General features: G+C 41.7%; 1 protein-coding gene across 1 annotated transcript in view; it reads left to right on the top strand.

Annotated features, from left to right (window-relative positions):
- Positions 1-474: 474 nt before the first annotated feature.
- Positions 475-24022, top strand: part of APBB1IP (amyloid beta precursor protein binding family B member 1 interacting protein) — a 65349-nt gene continuing 41801 nt past the window's right edge. Inside the window, exons 1-4 of the mRNA XM_065627780.1 lie at positions 475-578; positions 17216-17287; positions 19233-19320; positions 21081-21373. Coding sequence (XP_065483852.1) covers positions 17216-17287; positions 19233-19320; positions 21081-21373 — 453 coding nt within the window. The 5' untranslated portion in view covers positions 475-578. The remainder of the gene's footprint in view (positions 579-17215; positions 17288-19232; positions 19321-21080; positions 21374-24022) is intronic.

Here is a 24022-nt window from a genome sequence, read left to right as displayed (position 1 = left end):
GCAGGAGAGGAGCAGGGGAGGCAGGGCTGGGCTTGGCTGCCCAGGGGTCCCGCCTCGGCACCGCTTACAGCCTCTCCGCCTGGGCCTCCAGCTTCCCAAGCCTTCGCAGGCCGATCCTCAGGCTCCATTCTGGGGACAGCCCAGGTGCCCCTGAGGCTCTGGGGAGGAGGAGGCCTCGGTACAGCACAGAGGGGACGCGGCCGCCCGGTTCTCCACAGCTCTCGGGTGGGCGTCGAGTCCCCGCGAGGGGCAGCGGTCACAGGGGGGGCCAGGCTCCCCCTGCCCTCGCAGAGGGGCTCTCACGGCCCGGAGCCGTGCGCGGGCTCTGCGGGGCGGCTGCCCCCCGGCCCCAGGCGGAGGGCGGCGCTGCGTGCCCCGGGGCGGCTCCCGCGGAGGTGGCCGCGCCGGGGCGCCCGGCAGCCCGCGGGGCGGCCCCACTTCCCCACAGGCTGAGGGCGAGCGGGGCCGCGCCGTGCCGGGGCAGAGCCGCCGTGCCGGGGCAGAGCCGCCTCGCCGTCCCGCGCTCCCTGCTCGCAGAGCCTCCGAGAGCCGGCGGCCCCCGCCGCCAGCCCGCCAAGGTAAGCGGCACAGGGAGGGAGTAGCCGGACCCCCGAGGGCTCGCAGCAGTAGCGTGGCGGGGAGTCTCCTACTCGCTGTGGTGAGAAACCGCCCCGGCAGCTGCCGGTGCTGGGGGAGAGCGGCGCCGCCCTGCAGAGCGGCAGCCCGGGGTGGGCAGCGCGGAGCGGAGCCCGGCAGCCCCCGCCGTGCCGCCCGGGAAGCCGCCTCGCACACCGCCCGCTCGCTCGGGGCAGGGAGCCTTCGGCGGCGAGCGTGGCCCCCGGTGGGCTGACATGGGGTGTAGCGTTGCGGCGGTGGGTCCCGGTGTTGGTTGTTCCCTTCGGTTGAATTAACCTGAATCAGACCTTCGCTGTGCCCAGAGCCTGAAGGGGCCAGTGGGAGATTCATCGTTTGCAAGGCAGGATTGCAAAAGCTTCCTCTCAGCCCGGTGTGGCAAGTGGGATCTCCGGGGACGCACAGGGCCTGGCTTTCGGTGCCTGCCTCGGCGAAGTGGAGGCAGGCAGGAGAAAATGCGGTCCAAAGCTGCCAAAAAATACACCATGTGAATGTGCTAATCTATCAATCTTAAACTAAGTATGTAAGAAGGTGGTGTGGTTAAGGCAAAACAGCCAGTACAGACTTCCAAGGAAGGCAATTTACATCTCTCCACTGGTGGTATTTTTGGCCATGTGGTTTAGGGAAGAAATAAATGTGTCTCCTGACTTTGAGAAGGCCTATTCTGCATGGTAACCTCATTGAACACCATGGAGAAGTAAAATACAGTCTCCACAGGCTTGGGCTGATTTTTCAATCCCTTGTGCACCAGAGGAGAAGTTATTAAATCCATTCCTTGTCACACTGGGAAGATGTATCCGGTAGCTCTTTTAAGCAGTATATCATCCAGCCTGTCTAAACTGTCATTAAAAATTTGGATGCAGGAATACAGCCTGCAAACAAAATATGCGGGGTGCCACCAAACTGGGACAGACAGTTTGGCTTTCTGAGGTCTCTTCCTGTCCCACATTGCTCTGATTCTGTGATTGGCCTGGGTCCAGCTTGACTCTACCCCTCAGAACTTCTGTTTGCAGGATTTTGGCAGTCATTTTTTGTCTTTGGTTCCAGTTCCTCTTTGTGACTTACATGATATACATGTTTTGTCATCTGTTCCTGCTTGATTATAAAAAATACTAATTTCACAGATGACTTGATTGATATCACTGTTAACTAATTATCCTGCTGCTGCACAACAGTGGTGTAAATGTAGTATTTCCAGGACTCAATTTGGTATATTTGTTTCATTAGAGGCAAATAGGTAAGCCCCAGGGCTTCAGAGGTGTATACTGGATGACCTGTTCCACCTCTGTAGGCTCCAACTCATTTATCTTCATTAACTTTACAAAGTTTTTTTGTTCTAGAAACTTTGTGAAGAACATGAATTTAGGTTAAAACTTTCTGTTTAAAACAGAATGTTTAACTTTTTGCTGAACCTGTTCAATTCCGGGTTTACCTGTGGGCTTTCTAAGGAGACTATTACATTTAATTGTACTTCATGCTTTGTGCAAGCATTGCTTAAAAATGGAGATAATTTGGTTTGATATATGGATTACAAATGTCTTTGGGAGGTTTAATCAATGGAGCATTGCAAATAGTTGAATGATCTTTGTTTTCTGTTCTCAGAGAATTCCATCTGGGAGGGCACATAACTGCAAAAATGTACTGTCTCTGAAAGGGGTGCTTTTAATCATTTCCTGTGTCTTTTTCTTCTTTAAATACCTCCTGTGGGTACTAAAGTCTCTTCTGGTGTTTGCAGGCAAATATGACCGAAGGCTCAAAGTTATTATTGAGTAAATTGTGTTTTAATTGTCCATGATGGAATTTGTGATTATTTGATGCGCAGTATCTTCAACAGAGTATGATGCCTTGGAAGTGCTGGTTTATTTTGTTACCAAATGTATTTATTCCAGCTAAGTTGGATTTTTATAGATCAAGAGTTGGATTCTCACTATACTTGAGCAGTGTCTACTAGATAACACACTATAACTCATGCACCTGTAAATTAGGCTGTAAACTTGTTTTTTTTTTTTTTAATTCTTAAAGGTTTAGAGACTAGCACATTTTGGAGGGTAACAACTGCCACAGAGGGTGCAGCAGTATGAGCAGAGGGGCCAGCTGGAAGCTGTAACAGCTTAAATTAGTACTGTGGTCTGAGATTTCTTAGGTTTTAGAATTTACCCAATCCACTGAGATTTTGCTTTTGCTGTGTTTCACCTTTTCTGTTAGAAGAAATGTCTCGCAGCAATGAGAGCAACAAGAGGCAGAAAGCTTTCCTTCTCTTGCTCTGCAGCTTGTGGTGAAGGGAGAGGTAGGACTTGGGTAATTTCTGGATGGAGGGATCAGCTATTGCATCCCTTTGGCCCTACAAAATATCTGAAAAAACTACCAGTCTGGAATACTGCTGGAGCTGAGAGGAGAGGTTGCCGTGTTCAAGAGAGGACCTGTCTTGTTTACAGATTCATGAACATCTATCCTTTGAGAAGATGTGGGAATGTGGATTTTCTTGGCAAGTGTTTATATTTCAGAGGTGGCTTTACAGGAATGTAGCTGAATTTGATTTTCCTGTACATCTTTCAGATATCAAGGCCCCTATCCTTTCCTTTCGCGCTTTCTCTGCAAACTGCCTGTATTTTTCTTTCCCACAGATCTTTTTTTCATCTTTCATCTCAGTACGTTTTGACTTGTTTTGTTGTAGGCCCATCTGAGCTGTTGTGATGATGACTTCACATGGTCAGGTGTGGATCTGGGGTGAAAATGAAAATAAGACCTCTTATTTGCCTGCAGCAATATAGAAACTTTAGCTTATTTCTTTTGGAAGGTCTCTATAGTGACAGGTGACTTGCATCCATGCAGACCTTCCGAAGCACTTCTTGGACTTTACGGGCAGGATCCTGCTCACCCAGCTTTAGACATTGGCATTTTAGTCAGCTGGGGTTCTGAGTCACCTTTACAGTCAACGGAGGGAGATAGGTACTGCTAAAACTTGGTTCAGCTGCCCAGTTTTAGATGGCTACCGTGAATTATGCTCTATAAAATTGCCTTTCTTTCCCTTCATTGACTAAAAGAGCCTGGGATGACCAGGTCAGAGGCAGATGTCATAGAAACTCCACCATATGACTTTTCATGATTAGGAGTGATCCATGATGTAGCAAAATTGCTCTTGGAAAAGCAGACATTTTAGGCAGTTTTCCTTATCATCCAGCCTGTTGGTTCATGGGTATCTCTAACCATTAACAGCAAAGCTGCCAGTGTAGAAGATAGTATGTTGCATTGTGAAAGAAATAAGCTAGGTGCCATGTTCTTCTGAAGTTTCTGTGGGAGACTTTTGAGCATCTGCGTGAGCATACATGAATGTGTGTTCCTCGCCACCCCTCAATATTAATTTATAGCATTGCTCCTGGACTGAATGAAAAGGAAACACAAATTGCTTTCATCTGACTTAGAACTTTAATGTGGGAATTCACAAACTAGTTTGATAATGACTGTTTAAAAAGTTTAAATCTGTCATTAGTTTCAAAGCCTTTCTTTCAATAAAGTGACCTTTTAGATCTGTGCCTAGCTAATTGCTCTCATAATTTTTGCTACCAGAAGGTACGTCAGCCTGCACACAGCACTGTTTCTTCTTGTTGAGCATTGATCCAACATGCCATGAGTTTAGACTCAAATAAATTAGGGATACAGTTATTGGGAGTAACAGGAATATTTTGGGGAATAGGGGAATTACGAATCCTAGAAGAAAAGGAAGGTTTATAGATGAACCAAATTTTTCTATGATACTCTGTTTAGAAATGCATACAGAGACATTTCTGGTAGAAGTTTTGCTCTGGATGCATTTCCTCGGTCCATTTCCATTTTTTACTTTCACTTTGTATTTGCTTGTAGTTTAAAGAAGCGGATGTAGAAGTGTGACATGTTAACACTAATATTAAAAGATGAAGCTCCATGTGTATCTGCTATCAGTGATGGGCAGACCCTGCATGGCTGATATCACAGACAACGGCAAGTTCTCAGTTGTTCTCAGACAATCCAACTGATAATATGAACATTTTGGTGAAAATGTTGTCATTGTACATACACCTATCAGGAAGAGGGGGGATGTATGGGGAACAGATCTGCTTCTAGCAGCATTGCTAATACATCAACCATAGGGAGAACAGCTGGGAGCCAAAATCAGAGGCACTCAGCAGATGCTTTTGCTGATAAAAATTGCAAAGAACCTTCTGAGTCCCTAGTTTTAGGCAAAATAAGGTGTCTGCCTAGAAGGCAGCTCACCAAGAGGGTGGGCAAGCTCTACAGAATTGTCACCTACCTGCTGACATCAAATCCATATAGCCAGCAAATGAAAACTTGCTCCTCAGCGGCCTTAGCTGACCCATTTTGGTATTCTCACTGCATCTTCAGATAGGCCAGACTTCAGACACATGATTACTTTTCTTCCACTTCAGAGGAAGATTTTGGTGTACTTTTGAAGATTTTCTAGTAGTTTCTAATACTATTAGAAGCCCCCATTGTCTCACTTGCTATGGGAATTTCACTGAAGCACAGAAATAAGGACAATGTATCAGCCCAAAAAGTGTTTTTGAAAGTTGATGTGTTTTTTGTCTCTGATTGCAGATTTTAAAAAATAATCATTTAAATAACAGTCAACTCTACAATTTGGAAGATCTGCTGTACACATGGCTTGGGGAGCCTAAATTGGTGAGATAATCCTGAGCAAGTGAGAATACGTGCTAAAAACGTGAGCACAGATACTATTCCCAAATACTTGTTGTGGTTACAGCTTAGTTTTGTACTTTGGTAACCACATCTTCATGACCAAAGGGAGGCCAGCACACCTAATGTTTGAGAGAGCAAATACGAATAAGCCATTGGTTTTGGGTGTCTGTCCCAGGAAGAGATTCAGCATGAATGTAGCTACAGTTTTGCCCCATGGCAACCATGTTCTTCCATGAAATTCAGCAAAGCCTTTCATATCTGTCACTAGATCAACCTCCTTTGTCTCCCCTGTGTCATGACGGAGTTGTTCTCTCTGACCAGATCAGTTATCCCATCGCCCCTCCACTTGGTAAGGGGAAAAGAGAGGGAGGCAGTGGCATTTGCTTCTCATGGAAAACCTTACGGAAAAGGAATAATTACACTGGAAATGTCACAAGGTTCTTCTCCTCTTGCTGCGTTTTTTCCCCATAACTGTTTCCCTTTGTGTGGCTCAGGGCTTGCTGGGCTGTGGCAAAGCAGCCGCAGACATACTAATGTAACGTCCCATCTGTGGTGACTCCACGCTTCCACTTTCCTTATGGATCTTCATCAGAAACCCAATGATTATAGCTGTTTCTGATTACCTTGCGTTATGTAGACTGAAAGAAACAGGTTTTCTAGGTGGAAAGTTAATAATGGGCCTTGAAATTGCACCTGACTCTTCAGTCAGTAGTAAAGCTGAGCAAAAGGTTTAGAAAAAAAGTCGTCATTTAGTTTTCCTACCACTCACTATGGTACTGAGCACTGTATTTCACTGCAATACCTATAAATTAATTTTAAAGCATTAGTTGCTTCATTTGATTTTAATACATGAGCTGTGAATGAAAGAAACAGATGGGTTCAATGCAATTTTTACAGATTTGTTTTCACCCTTTTGCTTCACTCTTATATGTTAGAGAATTTTATGCTAGTGTCTTTTCCTCTTTCAGTCTTCCTTTCCCATACTATGTGTGTCCTCCCTTAAACATTTCTGGCAGTAAAATGAACCTTTGATTATAAGAGATAAGATGGTGACTTGGAGCTTTTGCCGATGACCAGGGCCTAGGAAAAAGTTATTTGTATGGATAGACTGATCTGTCATGGACCCTTATAGCACATCTTGCACTTACCTCTAATGGCTCATTACGGGGGGAGTGAATGTTGGAAAAGATGAGCCATTGACTATTCAACATAGCAGCTCCTGCACTTCAATTTCGTACTGTAACTTTTCATTCATTTTTTCCTCTTCCTGACTTTGTGCTATTATTTTCATTATTCCACCCTTAACATCTCTTGATTCTATGGGGAGTTGGGAAGGGAAGTGATTTTCGCCTGTTGTGGATCCTGTATGCCTTCCTCTCTCAGCTGTGGGCTTCCTTGTCTGCCATTTTCTGCTTGTTAGACAGTATGCCCAAGTGGCATCACTCTACCCTATGGATTGTGAGACTAAATATCAAAATCTTCATTTAGTAGTGAGCCATAAGACACAGTTCCTATAGCTCAGTGACCTGAGGATAAGAAAGTTCCGGGAATAGTTCAAAAGTAGCAAATGGGAATGAAATGTTTATAGCCCATCTGTGCCATTGCAGGGTGGATTTAGGCTGAGCATTCTGCTGAATCAAAAAATTATTAATAATTGCACTATTCTCACTTGCTGGCAATTTTTTTTTGAAGTACAATACAGCCTCTTGTTACATAAGTTCCGTATAGCGATGTTGGGTAACTGGAAGAAACAAGAAGGAAAATGTTAACCAACATCAGCAAACTACAAATTATGGGAAGGAATGTGGAAACAAAACAAATTTGTGCTACTCAGGCTTACATTACTCTCTCACTATTCTGCTCTCCCATCACGGCTTGTAACCGACATTCGTATTTTCTGGTAACTTGTATGTCTGCAGTTGTTTATACCTGAGTGCTATCAACACAACACGGATGAGCCTTGATCAGCTGGTGGTTCATGAGCTGAATCCAGCTCAGGGAACACACTTCCATCCAACTTTCTGCCTTTCCCACGAGAAGATAAGTTGAGGGAATGGAAATATTGTTCTTATGGGCCATTTATTTGGCACAGAGTAGGGAATTATTTCTTCTACCAATCTGTGTGAAGACATAGGACTGGAAATACATTGCCTGCTGTTTTGTTCTACACGGAGGGTTTGTGCTGCCTCTATGGCTCATGGGGAGAAAGTCCCCAAACTGGACCATTCTGCAGTAAATAATTCTGTGACAAAGGAAAAAGAAGATGACCCAATCTATAGTTATACAGTATTTCTGTCATGTTCTTAGACCCACAGGCCGGATTGAAGCACATCTGCTGGGAGGATACTATATAAAGATGAACAGAAGTGTCATTGCTTTCCAGCTCTATAAAAGCAATCCCCTTTGGGAGGTGGCAGGAGGCTACAAAGTGAAGGTCTGTTACATGGAAATTGCTCCCCAGCTTTCTCCTCCCTGAGTTTGTGCTTTACACTGACAATTCTTTTTCCCCTTTCATAAGGTGCTTTTAACTCATAGTCCCCAGCTGCTTGAGTACATTTAGGGTACATTTTCTGGAGCCCAAGATCCAGACTCTGTGTCTGGCCTGAGAGCGATTCTGGAGAGGAATGAGCTGTCTTGCATGTAGCCTGCATGCCATGTCCCTCTGTACTCCTTTTCCACAGCCACAGCCTATGCTGCCTGTCGCTGTTTAAATGTTCTTCATCTTAGCCCGAGAGCCCTTTGCTAACACCCTCCTCTGGCCTTGAGTAACTTCCTCCTGACACACTTCGGGTAGGCTTTTAGGTGGTCCCTTGCTCCCCTCAGTCTCTCTTAACGGAGCCTCTGGGACCACTCAACAATCTTGCCATCCTGCCTCACCCAGAGAACAGCACCCACAGCTGCTTCTCCCAAACACCACTCGCAGCAAGTGGGGTAAAGAAGAGACTGTGTTTGGGGCAGAGCGTGGGAGAGAGGGGGAGGCCGGGGACCACTGAGGTGATGGATGCTGAGGCAGCAGCATCTGAAGGACAGCCTCAGACCTAGTGTCCTGTGCTGCTTTACAAACATGCTAAAACTCTTCCTCTCTTTCTCTCTCCAATGGAAAATGAAGTGCTCAAATATATATCACTGAAAAAGATGGTGGTGTACTTGCGCTCAGTTGGTGTACTCATGTGTAAGAGTTCCTGTGGTGTTTAATCATCATTGGCTTGGAAAAAAAGGATAAAATACAACAACTGTCGTCATTAAAGTACAGCAGAGTAGTGTTCAAGCCTGTGAAATCTTGGTCTTTTGGACTAATAAAGACATCTTCCAAATTCACTCCTAACTGCAGACTTGCTCCTGTGATACAAGTGAGTTAACTGTGAACGTCCAAAACAGCAAAAAAGGGAACAAGCTTTCAAGATGTTTAATTCTATAAATGGCATTGTTATAAATGACATTTCTGTGAAACAGAAGTGGGATCTGTGAGTTTGGAGTGCTCTTATCTAAAGATGTTTGTGCATACATCTGTGTGGATGATTCTGGAGTTAGTAATGAGCCTAAATATCAAGTGTGCCTTTAGTCTTGCTAGAGTCATTATGAGCAATGTGATACCAGATAACAAGGCCCCTGGAGTCAAAATTGGTTCTGCACTTTGTGTAAAAATGTGTCTGGAGCAAACAATGGAAAATGCTGTGAAGTGGTTTTTGTGGCATGGTCACTTGAAGATGCTCTAGTGCCCCAGGTTAGCCTTAGAAAAGGATTCTTACACATTACTGTTGTTTTTATTCTAATACAAAGCCAATGTGATTTAATTTTAAACTAAGAAGGATATGTTGGAATTGTGTCAGTCTTCCTGCAGCATCTAGTGGTTTAGGGTGTCACTGTCATTCCATCATGAGTGGAGTTGTGACATGTCACACTCATCCCTGAGATAAATATGCAATATAATTTCAGCTGCAGATAAACCTACAGGCGTTGGCACACAGGATTTCCCAGAAAAATAGGTGATATGAGTAAGAAACTGCTTTCAGAGTTATCTATGTGTACAAGCTTTTTCTTGGAAAATGCCATGCTTGTGTTAGGAAAGTACAGTGCTGGAAGCAGTCTGAATGCATTTGATCCATCCTTTTCAAAGTATGAGTTAGTATTAGAAGAGAGTTACATGATACAGGGTCATCTTATGTAGGTACAAAAGAGAAAAGTCTTTGGATAACGCTAATTACCAAATCTGATTGTGATTTTGAAAGCTTGGGGGGAGCTGCCCTTTCTCCTTTATTACTCCAAAACTTGAATTTCTTTTCTTAGTACCTACTAGAATTAGGAACTAACTGGATTATTCTTCTAGGCTGAATTCTGCAGAGATAGATGTTTTCTTATTCTGCTTCATAAAAATTGACCTAAATACCTGTTAGGGGCTTTTTTACTAGACATGATCCAATAGCTGGTTAAGGAACTTCCATCCTGCCTTGCTTAAGTATTTAAGAGACATTTGAGTAGACAGATTTTTTCTTGGCACCTAACAGTAAAATCATTGTAAGAGACCTAGTTAGATCTATTTCAGACCTGCAGTCACTTTGGCCAGCAAGTTGTCTCCCACACCAGGTGGCCTCACATGCTTCAGAAGGAGGGACAAGAAATCCTGTGCTGGAAGATATGGCATAACTCGTTTATCATGAAAGCTTTGTTCTGGTTGCAAATTGGTGAAGCTTTTGTTTTAGGTCTTGAAACATGAGGTTCATCATCCTTGTCTGAAACTCTGAAATACTGACACTTATTACAAATGCTTAGAGAGAAAACCAACTCGTCAGCTTGCTACCTCACCAGTTTTGATGATGGGTTTCACAATTACACTGTGCGCATTTCCCTGGAACAGTTGTGCAGACTTTCAGTTTCATTAACTATCCCATTTATTTTGTGTTATAAGCCAGGATGAAATGATGCCTCAGTAACTTTCTTCTAGGTTTTGATGTGTCTTTTTATCACACTACTTTCACATCGATTTCCTGTGACAATCACTTACCCTCTTCCCAGATTTGTTCTTTATGGTGGGGCTTCTGTTACTTCCATCTCTCTTCTCTGATCCTTCCTCTTTTATTCTGTCTTTGATATGGGATGATCTACTTTGCATAGTCTGCTGTAGGTAAGGGCGAACCTCTGATTTGAGTGATGTAATCACTGGTCTACTGGTAGGTGTCTCTAAAATGTTACAGATTTCTTCCTTCCACTCCAGAAAGCATTTAAGCATCAAGCATTAGCAGGGAGTTACAGTGCTGGTGGTGGCCATCTGGGTAGTCAAACAGCTTGTGTTCATTTTGGTGGGCTTGGTACTCCAACGCTTACACACTGTAGTACAGGGACTCGGAGGTGAAGGTGTGCTTTTGGTCTTTCTGTGTAACTTGTAAAAATATACTTAATGTATTTTTATCCTTGCTATTTGCATATGTAACAGTTTAAGAATAACATCAATGCTTTTAATTTAATGAATGTGTTTGTAACTGTTCACCAGATCACTGTGTGGACTGGTTCCTAATACTGTTCATAGCATGAGACCACTGTATGTCTTTGTTCTACTGATATGACGCCGTTTCTCATTTCTTTTTTGTTTGTAGTCCTTAGGTTGATTAAAGTGCATCAACTCAACTGAGACTGCGTTGCAGAGATGATAATCTCATGTGCGATATCGTTGGTGTTTCCTGTTCAGTGTTGCACAAGGGCTTTGAGCTTGTTTTCAGACTGCAAGTGCAGAAGCCTTGTTACCATGTGACTTAGACCATTCTTCCTGTTGAAAGGGACTGGCTTTTGGTAATTCTCAGAGGTATCAGATATTAATAGTTCAAACTCTGTGTAGTATAGTACCATGCCTGGTTTTTTTGAGCTGCACCATATGATTACCCTGTCAGCTTTCATGATATTTTTAATAGTTTCTTTTTCAAGCAGGGCGAATTTTGTGCCATTGTTTTACTAGTTTTTCTGTTAGCTTTCTGCCAAGTGATAATGATTCTATCAAACAATTCAATTTCCTATGTATTGTTCATAGACATAATGCTGTTGTCTTATGTAAGAGTGCAAATCACGAAACTTTCTTCATTCTTTGAAAAAATAGAGTTGTTTTATTATTCTCTCTAGTATGCAACCATGCAGAAATCATATCTAGATTTTAATTACAGAGCTCATATTTTAGAGTTGGAAAGGCAGTTCCTGTTTCACCTGTCAGTACATGGCACTAAATAACACAGGCGAGGTTCTACTTAGTCCAGGTAAGATTGTGCATCTTGAGACTGAGTGCAAGGACTGCTTCTCCATCTCGCATCTGAGCAAGAAACTTCTCAGTGTTTTTCTTTGGTGCCCTTGAATACTGGGCCGTCCCCATGGAAAGACAGTGTTGTTCACTGTCAGCAAAGTCCGTTGCTCATGCAAGTGCAACAAGTTGGACCAGGGAGTGTTTCCCATCCATCTCTGTGGGCTAGTTTTCTTTCTGTGCATCTGCCAAATTTCTCTGACGTTGGAAATGAAATAACTTAATTCCAACCTCCTAGCCCATCGCTCAAAAAACATAGAAATTTACATCTCAATTTCAAAATAAGGCTATATATGGAGTGGATATTTAGGAGAGGGAGGAAGTTTTGTGTGGGTCTGTTAACAAGTTTAGTGCACAGGAGTTTTGTATTGTCATCCAGGGAAGCAGGGCTGGTTCTTGTGAAAGGCAAATGGTTGGAGGTTCCTCACAGGGGCACCTGAGTGGATGCAATAGGTATTTGGAAATGGCAACAAAGTGTGTGACAGAGAAAAGACAGATGCTACAAAAGACAGACACTAACAGGCAAGGAGAAGTAGGAACAAATACACAGCAACTGTATTTTTTAACTGGGTGAGCTGAAATACAAAGATGCTAGAAGGACAAAGACTACAATAAAATACAAGAGTTTTGCTATTCACATCTCTTAATTTAGGTTTAAATTATTTTTATCATCAAAGAGGCTGCTAAATCTGAAATTGAGAAGGTAAAAAAATAGGTCTAGTAGGTCTGGGGGGACTTCTGGTAAATGGTGGAGTGAATAAATGTGTTGATGAGTCAAAATACAATGAGTCGATATTTATGTGTTATATAAACCTGTGTAAACTAAATAGTGAGACTTGGTGGTTAGAATAGCAAGCTGAAGAGAAAATGCCCATCCCCTACAGTATGAGAAATGTGGGAGGTTTGTTTTGTTTTGTTTTTTAAAAGGTGTTTTCATGAGAGCTCAGTGAAGATTTGAGAATGTGAATTTGAGAGAAATAAAAGACAAGGAATACCTTTGGCTGCATGCTTGGTGTTACTTCAAAAAGTGGTCTAGAAGACATCAACTTGAAAATCAATCACTTTAAAAATAGGTTGGGTTTTACATGTATGTCTTCCCACAAGCCCCTCCTTACCATGTTTATTCTTGACAACCGCAATTTCCTCTGTTTATTTTAATTCTGATTTTTTTCTCTGCTTAAAATCTTATATATAACATGGGAAATATTGTAAAAGTACTATCTAATTTTTCTCTTCAGTTTATTGTAGTTGATAGTGATTTTTAGAGTTATTAATATTAGTACTATATAGAAAATCACAGAAAAGTTACTGTTTAGTGGATATAGAGGAGGACTGAATACAAAACTCAGTATTCTTCTGGGGACTTTGGTAAACCTTTTCTCCTTTTTTGTTAATAATAGCTCATACACCTGCAGGTTTCACTTTGAGTTTCTGGTTTGAATAAGTTCAAGGCTGTTTATAAAAAATCAAAAGAATTTAGTGGTCCAAAATGCAGCAACATCTTCCCTAAATGGGGTAGTTCCCAAATCTGTGTATTGTTTTGTCTCTTTGTTCCTGCTATGGCAATCAAATAAAAAAATGGAAATGATTGTGGAGAGGAATCAAAAAGGAGGAGAGTGGATGGACACTTCCACATTTTGGGAATTTGTTTTGCTATCTTTTGCTTTTCCAGCTCTTGACAAAATCCCTGATGAATTTGGAGAGTTCTCATATCAGCTTAAGAGATCATTCAATGTGTTTTAACATAAAAAATATTTTCAGGCTATTTGGTGATTGTGATGCTAATTTTGTCTTCCTAAACCAAATCAATAAAAATTCAAGGGGGAAAAAAAAGATACCAGTGGAGGGAATGGCTGGGTGACAACATGGCTTTATCAGCCTGGTGATAGCGAGGGATGTCTGTTCATTGAAAGTGACGCTTGAAAGGGACACAGACTTATTTCCCTCTCAAAATATATGTTCAGGCCTTCTCCCTTCCCTCATGTGCCTAAGGTCAAAAAAACCTTAGTGTTAAATGTCGTTTATTTGAAATGATAAGAAAAAGCCGTCAGTGACTAAGTGAGCTCCAACCTACAGTGGAAATTCTAACAGAATTATTTGCACATTGCTTTTTCATAGGTTTACATTATTTTCCTTATGAATCAAATGTGTCTGAAGATTCAGGACATCATATAACTGCAAAGAAAGAAGCTCTAAATTTACTAGAAGCTGTAAAAATCCTGTAATTTGATGAAAGTGTTGTATAATCCAATATTCAATTCTCTTTTTTTGTTAACTATTGAAGAGGTTTCTCAGGGCTTTGGTTTGGGTTTGGTTTTGTTTGGTTGGTTTTTTTTCCTTTTTAGACAATTCTTCCTCCTCCTCTTGATGAGGTCTCCTGATTGTAACCCAAGAGTAATTTTATTGCCATTTTATAATATAGCAAAGGAGAATTTCAGTTTGTCAAGGGAACCGGTATGAAGACTTGTTCCTGAAAGTAGATCTAGCCAGTGCTTAAAAAACCCACAAAAATGTACAAATGGCTAGAGCTGATAAGATTCCCCTGGTAGATATTTTGTTCTCCTAAATCACAAAGCAGGAAAACATGAAATTATTCAGTATTGTTTAAGCACTAATGAGATGCTTGTCAGTGTGAAGCGCAGCTCCATTTTTTGTCACGTAACAAATCTGGCTTTATTCTGTCTGATCAAATAAGTGCCATTTTATCTATCCTTTTAATGAAAATTGATTCTCCAAGTGCCAGGTGTGGAGGAAGCTACACAGCTGTTGATTCAAATAAATTAATTAAGATTCAGTAATCGTTTACTCAACCAGTATAGTGCTGGATCTACAGAAACAGAATTCTATATAGAAAGCTGTGTATAACTATGATGCATTCAGAGAGAGTGAGCCATCCAGTGTGGGTTTGTCAGCTGTAAGCGAAGCAGATGAGATGACTTCAGGTCTCCATTCGCTCAGTCACATGTGAGGCGTGTTCCCTGCTCCATGGGCATAGCTGTGGGCTAGGGGTACCCTCAGCCCTGCCTGCCACATCCTACTAAAATGTCTTTAACAGCATTCAGTTCCCAAATCTTTCAAGTCTTTGATTTCTGGGATCTGAGAGAACTGTGAAAGCTCCTGGTTGCCTGTGCCTTGTTTAGTTACACCAGCTACAAAAAAAAGTCTAAAGCAGGTAGAATATGCCCCAAGCCTGACTGACGGAAGCTGCATGTGCCTAATCCTAGAGAGCTGTGGTGTCGAAGGTAACACAGGCGGTAAGAGAACAAGTGGAAATCAGGCTGGTCTTGCTTATGTAGATGCCAGAAAGACCAAGTCCAAAGGAGGCAGAGTAGCTCAGATTCCTCCAGTATTAACTATCATATTAAAGACACGCTACTAAATAATTCTCAAACAACAGGCACTGACTTTAGTGGTTCAGTGGCCTTTATCCACTTATTCCATAGTTACATGACTCAAGATGCTCTATTAAAGGAAAAGCACTAAGATTGAAGAACAGGATACTTGCTGGTCTTCTTTTTTTGCCAGTCTTTATAGTTATTGGAGTTGTTCCTGTCCTCAGGTGATTGCTTTATTTCATCAGGTTGGTCCGCATTCTCTAAGGCGCTGTTGCTGTTGACCTTGGCTGGTCAACCAGTTGCTCCACCAAGCTGCTCTATCACTCTCCCTTCTCAGCAGAACAGGAGCAGAAAATATGATGGAAAAGCTCATGGGTCAAGACAAGGACAGGGAGATCACTTACCAATTACCATTGAGCAAAACAGGCTCAACACAGGGAAATTAAATTGATTTATTGCCAATTAATAAAACAGTAGGATAATGAGAAATAAGAACAAAACTAAAAACATCTTCACCCCACCCCTCTATTCTTCCCAAGCTCAGCTTCACTCTCAACTCTTCTACCTCTTCCCCTCAAGCAGCACATGGGGCTGGGGAATGGGGATTGTGGTCAGTTCCTAACGGCTTGTCTCTGCCGCTGCTTCCTCCTCACACTGTTTCCCTGCTCCAGCATGGAGACCCTCCCATGGAAGACGTGAACTTCTCCAACATAGGACCTTTCCACAGCCTGCAGTTCTTCAAGAACTGCTCCAGCGCGGGTCCTTTCCAGAAGGTACAGTCCTTCAGGAACAGACTGCTCTGGTGTGGGTCCTCCATAGGGTCACAGGTCCTGCCAGAAAACCTGCTCCATGTGGGCTCCTCTCCACAGGCTGCAATTCCTACCAGGAGGCTGCTCCAGTGTGGACACACCATGGCCTGCAGTTTCCTTCAGGGCATATCCAGCTGCTCTGGTGCGGGGTCCTCCATGAGCCGCAGGTGGATATCTGCTCCACTGGTAACCTCCATAGGGTGCAGAGGAACAACTGGTTTCACCATGATCTGTACCATGGGCTGCAGGGGAATCTCTGCTCTGGCATCTGGAGCACCTCCTCCCCAGATCTCTGACCTTGGTGTCCTGCAGAGCTGTTTCTCTCACATTTTCTCTTACAGCTGTGGTGCAGCATTTTTTACCCTTAAATATGTTGTCATAGAGGTGCCACCATCATCGCTGATGGACTCTGTTTTGGTCAACACCAAGTGCATCTTAGAGCCAGCTGGAACTACTGTCTCTATCTGACATGGGGCAGCTCCTGGTGTCTTCTCACAGAAGCCGCCCCTGCAGCCATCTCACTATCAAAATCTTGCCACGTAAACCCAATACAGGTGCACACAAGCCCAATGAACCAGTAGCACTATCTATATGTTTAAAGTTTGACCCTAGTTTTACACCATCAGAACCAGAGTTCTCAATCACTTGCAGGCTTGAATCTCTTAAAAAAAAAGTTATTTATAGTTCTTGTCTCTGGCAGTGTTCCATGTCAGACAACCTTCAACACTACTTCTCCCCCTCCAAAGGAACACATTTATGAGAAAGAGGAAGAGGATTATTACAGAAGCTGCATCTCCCCAGTATGTCAGCACCAGCAGCATGTGGTGCTGCCCTCACACCCCCCTCTTGCAGCAGGAGCCACCATTTACTGTCATGCAGCATGTATCCATTCTCTTTGTCTCAGTGCTCTCCCTCAGGTGTCTTGAGGTTAGGTAATGCTGGAGTTCTCTCAGTGCACTGGTATTTGAAAGAAAATAGGGAGAAATATTGAGACAAAAAGTTGGTCACATACCTAACTGTAACCAGGTGCTGCACTAGATAACACCTAATAAACTCTTGTATTAGTCATCTAAGCCAAAGAAACAAAGCTTTCAAGATGAAGCATGCAGGAATTTCTCAGCCTTAGGCTTTGCTTCCATCTCTTGCTAGCTACATTTCTTTGATATTTAAGATACAACCATGGTTTATTAGCGAGTGACTTCATATGAGATGTAAACAATACAAGGACTTTGTAGGAACTCCTAATGAGTGTAGAGCCCAAGTGTGTGTTCAAGCAATACAGGATTGAGATTCTGATCTGATAGTAGTTATTTCTCAACTATGGATGGAGGGCTTTGCAAGTCATGAACAGTTGTTTTAAAGGTAACTGGGAATGCAATATAAAAGAATATTGTGTGTCCTCTGGTTTTGACCATTGCTGGCTTTGAAAGGAACTTGCGGTGATTCCTTGTCTTTTCTTTCAGATGGAGCAAACATGTGATGATATAGATGAAATGTTCAGCAATTTACTTGGGGAGATGGACATGCTGACCCAGGTAAATAATTCTTTTTTTCCATCAAGATTAGAAAAATAGCTATTATGTGTTAGAGAAAAGAGGCAACTTTTCTACGTTTTTAATGTGCCTCCACTCTGAATAAATACAGATACATTATTTTGAAAAACCTTCAACTAAATTTCCCCTCGGCCTTTTCCACTATTTCTGTGTGCTTCATTTTAAAATTTTTTTAGCATTTCATTTGTTTTCTCTTGAATTTCCCTTTGTGTGTACTTTCAGGTTTTTTCTGGGCTTTTATGGCCATTATGAGATGTTACTTCTTGTTAGATTGGTAATGAAAGTATTTCCTTAAGCTTCAACAGTCTGTTTCATCAATACATTTTGTGCTCTCCCCCCTCCTTTTTTTTCCTTGGGCACCATACAACTATCTCATGTGCTTCATTTCTTCCTCTTCCCCTATTTATACCAAGTCTATTTTTATGAGAGTATTAACACAGAAACAGTGTTTAAAGTTATCACTGCTTGGGTTTCCAGTTCTATCTAACTTCAGAAGAAACCAACATGTCCTGAGTGGGAAATAGGTGAAAAGAGCTGCCAAGAAAAACTTTTGCGTTAATTTTCCTGGAAAATGCCCATCAGTTTCAGGCAACTCTAAGAAATGTAAATGCCTCTGGTACAAATTGAGTGAGCATGACAGACATCTCACAGGGATGTATAAACATGGATATAGCTTGTAGGAAATATGAAGTAATCCTTCCATTCTGCACAGCGTTGGTAAGACCTCAACAGGGAAACTGTGTCCAGTGTTCGCACTGCATTTTAGGAGAGGGAGGGTCAACTGGAGACAATCCAGAGGAAAGCAATGGGAATGATGAGGTAGAAAAGAAACATGACCTATAAGAAAAGATCGCATGAGGTTGTTTCATCTAGGGGAGACAGAAAACAATCTTAATACACAAAAGGCATTGTCAGAGCAGAAAGAAGTACTTGATTCCTCATGTCCATGGAGAGTAGGACAATAGGGAATGGTCTTCAGCTGCAGCAAAGGAAGTTTGGATGAGCATCACAAGAAAGGTTTGATGGCAGGAATAGTGTTCTTGGCAGCGAAGCAGTCAAACAGATTGCCAAAGGTGATGATGGAATTTATCTAATAAAAAGCTTTTTAAATCAGGTCAGGTATACATTTTTCAGGTGTGACCCAGGTATAACTGACCTGCCTTGGGACATATGCATGGTCTGGACAGACCCTTGAAATTCCTTCCAGTCTTGTCTTCAGTGCTTATTAGAGCTGTCACCTTCCTCATTGTGGGAGAATTTATCCTTTTTATCTCCACTGTATGCACTTTTCCTAACTTGTGAAGCACTGGTTCCCTGCCTGCTTCCTGAACAACAATCCACAAATTAGGAGTTCTCTATTTAACTAGGCAGATTTGCCGTTTCCATTGCAAACAGCAGCATTTTTTGTTGTTTGTTGCGTTTGGGGTTTTTTGCGAACAGCATGAGAAAGCAACAGCTTGGTTACATTTATATTAGTAAATAAAGAACTCTGGAGTAAGTGGCACTGTGTAGCTCAAACGTGTACACATACACAGTTAACTCTTTCAATACCCCCCTTCCTTCAAAACAACCTAAAATCAATCTGATTTTATCCACTGTCTCTATAAGAAACAGCCCTGTGTTCTGTGCCCTACACCAGGCCTGGGTGTTACCTGACAAGAGTTGCAGTTGGCATGGGTCAACATTGTATTGAGAAGTGTGTAAACCATTAAACACTTGGTGTGACTGTGAGATGGTACTTGTACCCTTGTCCTGGTCCTATTTAATTTACCAGTCTAGGCATAATCCCAGAAACTAGTGTGTCATTGTGTTCGTGGAAGAAGAATTGATTTTTATTAAACAAATTCAGATAATTGATCTACAAATGTTAACGTCTGTAATAGTAATTCTGTCATCAGATAAATTTCTTTTTCTTTTACCTTAACAGAGTTTAGGAGTGGAGACTGTACAACCTCCGTCCCCCAAAGTGTCCAACAATGAATTTAGCTTTACAGTTGGTTTTAAAGATTTAAATGGTAAGTAGCTCAGTGGACTCTTTCATGCCTTTTATGCTTATTTAAAATACCTCACAGCAACAAATGAGAAGAAAAACTTTGAACACCCTTGATTAAAAAAAAAAATCAAACCTGAAAACAAACTACAACAACAACAACAAAATGTTTTGCTAGAGGGGAAGGTATATTTGTACATCTCAATGTAGGAAACTTTGAAGGGGCCAAATTTTTTTTGAAGGGACATTAGTCAGTCTTATATAGGAGTCAGACTTTTTAAATGTCTGAGTGTAGAGGAAAACAAAAGTGAGAAGTCCCTCAAATTACTTTCTAAAATGCAACTTTTTAATGTAAAGATTTAACTTAAGACAAAGTTCCTCAGTGTGAGGTCAGAACTGCGTAAACATTTTTGTGTGGTGGAAGTACCAGCTTCAGCTGCTTCCACTTTACCGTGCTTATTCTCATTCTGGTTGGCACTTGTAGCTGCTTGTTGAGGCTGTGTGACAAACCAAAGGAGCTAATTTAATTTATCTGTGTGTAAAAAAAATAACCCTCCCTTTTAATTTTGTGCTTTGTTTTGTTTTTCTTTTTACTGAGAGCTGGTTGTTTGCATTTGTGTGAGTTGGTTTTAACCTGTGCTTTTGTCCTAGACTAAGTTAACTATTAAGTTACCTAAAGCCTCTACCAACAAAGTGAGTAGAGGTATATAAATAGAGGGGATCATAAGCCAACTTTCCCACTGAAAAGAAAAGCTTATGAAATTACCATATTAGCATAACAGGTAAAGCAGAGTAAACTGAGATGGTCTAGTGACATGTTCACACTTTGGCTGATGAATGATCTATTCTTTCTTGGACTAATCAGCATTTTTGAATATGTAGTGCAATGCTCTCCATCCCTTTCTAAAATCCCACTTAAAGCTTTCCCAATTTGTGACTTTTTAAAATTAGATTCTTTAAAGAGATTTAAACCACTTAATCTGTTGGTTCTTAAAGAACTCTTCTAGAAAGCTAAATCATCCTACAGGGTGTTATTCTACAGGATTCCTTATATCATCACTAGTTCAAACAACCAAAGAAGAAATTGCATATGAAGTTCCAGTACAGGATTTTGTCTTATACTCTGGCAGAGTAGAACACAGAAAGCAATAGTTACAATATTTCTGCCTTATTAGTGCTTTTGAAAAAGAGACTGTCTTGGTTTGTTCTTTTGTGTAAAGGATCCTCAAAACCCTGCATATCACGTGAAGTATGTCACAGATGTTGAATACACAATTACTGATGTGCTACAAATGATGCCATACAATTTCTTTTGTCTTTTTTTTTCTTTTTTCTGTAATTCTGCTTCATGTTAATTTTAGAGTTGTAGAATAGTATTAATATATGAAGATATTCTTGATCTAGGCCTCAGTTACACGTTTTGTTGTGTGCTGTACTAAAACTTGCTAAGCATTTATGTATGAACTTAAGTAAATAGCCTACTGGGAGCTAATGGAATCTCTTGTATCCATATCACTTAGCATGTGCCCAGAAACCTTGCTGGATCAAGGCCAGGTTTTGTAACATCATAAGGGCCTGAGAGTTCCTTGTACTCTGAACTTCAGTATGACCAGATTAATAGCTATTCCTAAAACGTTTGTTTTCTCGAACTCATTTAAAATGTTGTTTCCCATAACCCTTATATCTTACAGTAACTGTGCCTTTTGCAATTTAATCTCCACTGAACTGGAAACAGAGTGTTTTGCATTGCACTCAATCTGACACATTTTGTGGTTTTCTTTCCAGAATCCCTAAGTACCCTAGAGGACAAAGACCTGGATGCTTTAATGGCTGATCTTGTGGCAGACATAAATGATGTTGAACAGAGAACTTTACAAGCCCAGAAAACTACTTCTGGCAACCAACAAATTGTGGTCACTCAGCCTTCAACAGGTTTGGATAGTGACATTTATTCTAAATCAAGTCCTTGTGTTACCATTACTGGACAATTTGGGGATGATTTGCCCCCTCCACCTCCAGAACCTGATTTAGACCTTCCTCCACCACCACCACCTCCTCCTCCTGAGCCCCTCACCCAGGTAAGCCTGTGTGGAACCTTGTTCTAAGCATTCAGTACTTCTTGTAATTTTGCAGGTGGTATTCAGCAAAAAGAAAGATCTAATAGTATCTGTTTGAATATTCATATGCATAGTAACCACAATGGAGAGAAATTGTTTCCACTTAGGGAATGGGAGAATTTTAGGGAACATGGAAAGTGTTCTGTCAGTCCATGTAGAACTATCTTGATCAGTTTTGCTTAAAACCATGGGTTATTAATTGCAATTTAAAAGTCCACAAAAACTGAATATGAATCTCCTCAACATTACTGCTGCCTCTGTGTTCAGCGTCATACAGCAAACATATTTAGTGAAAGGAACAAAAAATTTGGTGGGAAGAGGACCTTTCTGATTATACAAGAAGCGATTCAGTGTATAAAGCTTCATTTGCTGCATGGGACCTTTCAGTGCTGTTTGAAGAGTGAAAGTTGTAAACATGTGGGAGGAACTTTGCCATTTTTCCATATCTCAAAGATAATAGTTAACTTCCTATCTTAAAGGAACATCAACATTTGCAAAACCTGCAGCTAGATAGCTTCAGAAGCTCAAGTATTTTATTTAACTAGTATAAATGATATAGAAGAGATGCTGTCAATGTGAGTTTTATCCGTTGTCCTACAAACATGTCCCCATTTAGACTTAAGATCCATAAGGAAGTACCAAGCTTCTAACTAGTATGATTTGGAAGCTGAGAAGTACAGTCTGGAAGGGTAGCTAGTTAGGTGGGCTCAGACTGGCCAGACTGCCTGACTACAAGTGTAGTAATCAATGGCTCAGTGGCTGGCAACAGGTGGAATCAAACTGGGATTCATATTCCTTAACATTTTCATCTGTGACCTGAGTGATGACAGAAAAAATCACCTGCAGATGTGCTGAAGATGCTTTTAATTAAGGGCACTGATGGACAAGACGAATGACAGAGCTTCAGTGCAGGGAGACCTTGAGAAATATGAGGACTGGGCCAGCAAAACCCTGAGGAATCCAGCAAGGTACAAGGTCCTGCACCTGCAGTGGCACAACCCCATGTGTTTTTACAGTTTGAGAGGCAACAGACTGAGCAACAGCCCTGCTGCAAAGGAGCTGGCGGATGCCACATTAAATAACAACCATGAGTGCAAGGTCATCTCAAAATGGGAAACTGGCTTGTGTTGGGGGTAGAATGGCCAGCAGACTTCCTCTTGGCACCGGTGAGGCCACACCTGAAGTACTGCACCACATTCTGGATGTGGAGATACTGCAAAGTGTCCAGCAGAGAGCTGCTAGGTGGGCCAGGGGCATGGAGTGATCAGGGACCAGTGAGGACAGGCTGATGCTGAGGGAGCTGGGCTTGTTTAGTCGGAAAAAGGATGCTGGGAAGTGATCTAATGATGGCCTAAAAATACTTAAAGGGCAGCTACAAAGCTGATGGAGCCAAATTCTGCCATGGTTGTATTAGGTCATATAACAAGGGACAACAGCTACATTTTGTAGCTTTGTTGCTTCTGGCAGGGCGTAAGGAAAACTTTTCCATTCCAGGCAGTGGTGTAGCACTGGAGCAGGTGACCTAGAGAGATCACAAATTCTATTTCTTTGGAGATTTTCCCAACTTTGCCACGCAAAAAGTCATGGCTGACCTGATCTCATGTCAGTGACAGTCCTGCTTTGGGCAGGGAGCCAGATTATGAATATCCAGACCTCTCTTCCAACCAATACTTTCATGGTTGCTGTGATCTAAAGCTTAATGAAATCAACATTACTGCACAGTTCTTTCCCTTGTGTCTTGTATTGTAATTCTCTCTTAGCTGGCATCCTGCGTTACCTGAGAGTCAAACAAGATTTCTGAGTGAAAAGAGGATATGCTTGCTAAACACAAATGCAATTCTGTATGCAAAAACATAGCTGGAAGTCACCTCTGTCTCCCTCAATTAAAGCGTTCCTCTGAGACTGTGGGTAAAATCTCTAGCAGTGTTTTCTGGCCTCTTTCCAAATACAAGGAAAGGGCAGCAAAGGATGGGAACAGGAGGTAGAAGCATTTTTAAGGAATCTGTCTGCAATAGTTGATTTCCCCATTAAGGCACTGGTTCTGCTTTCTCCCATAGCCCTTGCCTCTTTTTCTGATACAGATTGTATTCAAATACTAATTGCATACCTGTTGTGTGGCTTACTGTCCACAAAATTGCCTATTGGGCTGTTACACAAGTTGCAGTGTGAATGATGAAAGTAGTAACCATTTAAAATTATTATGGAAAGAACTGATTTCAAATTAGTGTTTGCTGTCTTGCTTAGTATTTGCTTTGACATTTCTTCTCAGTAGAATGAAATGCAGCTCTCAGTGGAATATCTTTTGTTTCATCGAAGTCCATGTTCCTGTTTCCCAGGATTCTTGATAAGTGAAACACTCCTTGTTGTCTGTAGTCAGATAAGAGTAGCATTAATTATTCCCAATGCATCTGTGATACTAAGACTCCATTCTCTAACCTTTAAGTGTGCCAAAATAAAAAAGTACAGGGTTTCTTTCAGGGAAACATAGAGCTGTCTCCTAGATTTCCATTAACTCTGATATTTTTTTGAACTGTTCTTAAGCTAAATAAGGCTTCTACATTTTCTGTGACATTGTCTGGATGACTATTACCTGTTTCTGTTTGACAATGC

This window comes from Caloenas nicobarica, chromosome 2 (assembly GCF_036013445.1).
Source record: "Caloenas nicobarica isolate bCalNic1 chromosome 2, bCalNic1.hap1, whole genome shotgun sequence".
NCBI lineage: Eukaryota > Metazoa > Chordata > Aves > Columbiformes > Columbidae > Caloenas > Caloenas nicobarica.
This window is presented reverse-complemented; position numbering and strand designations above follow the sequence as displayed.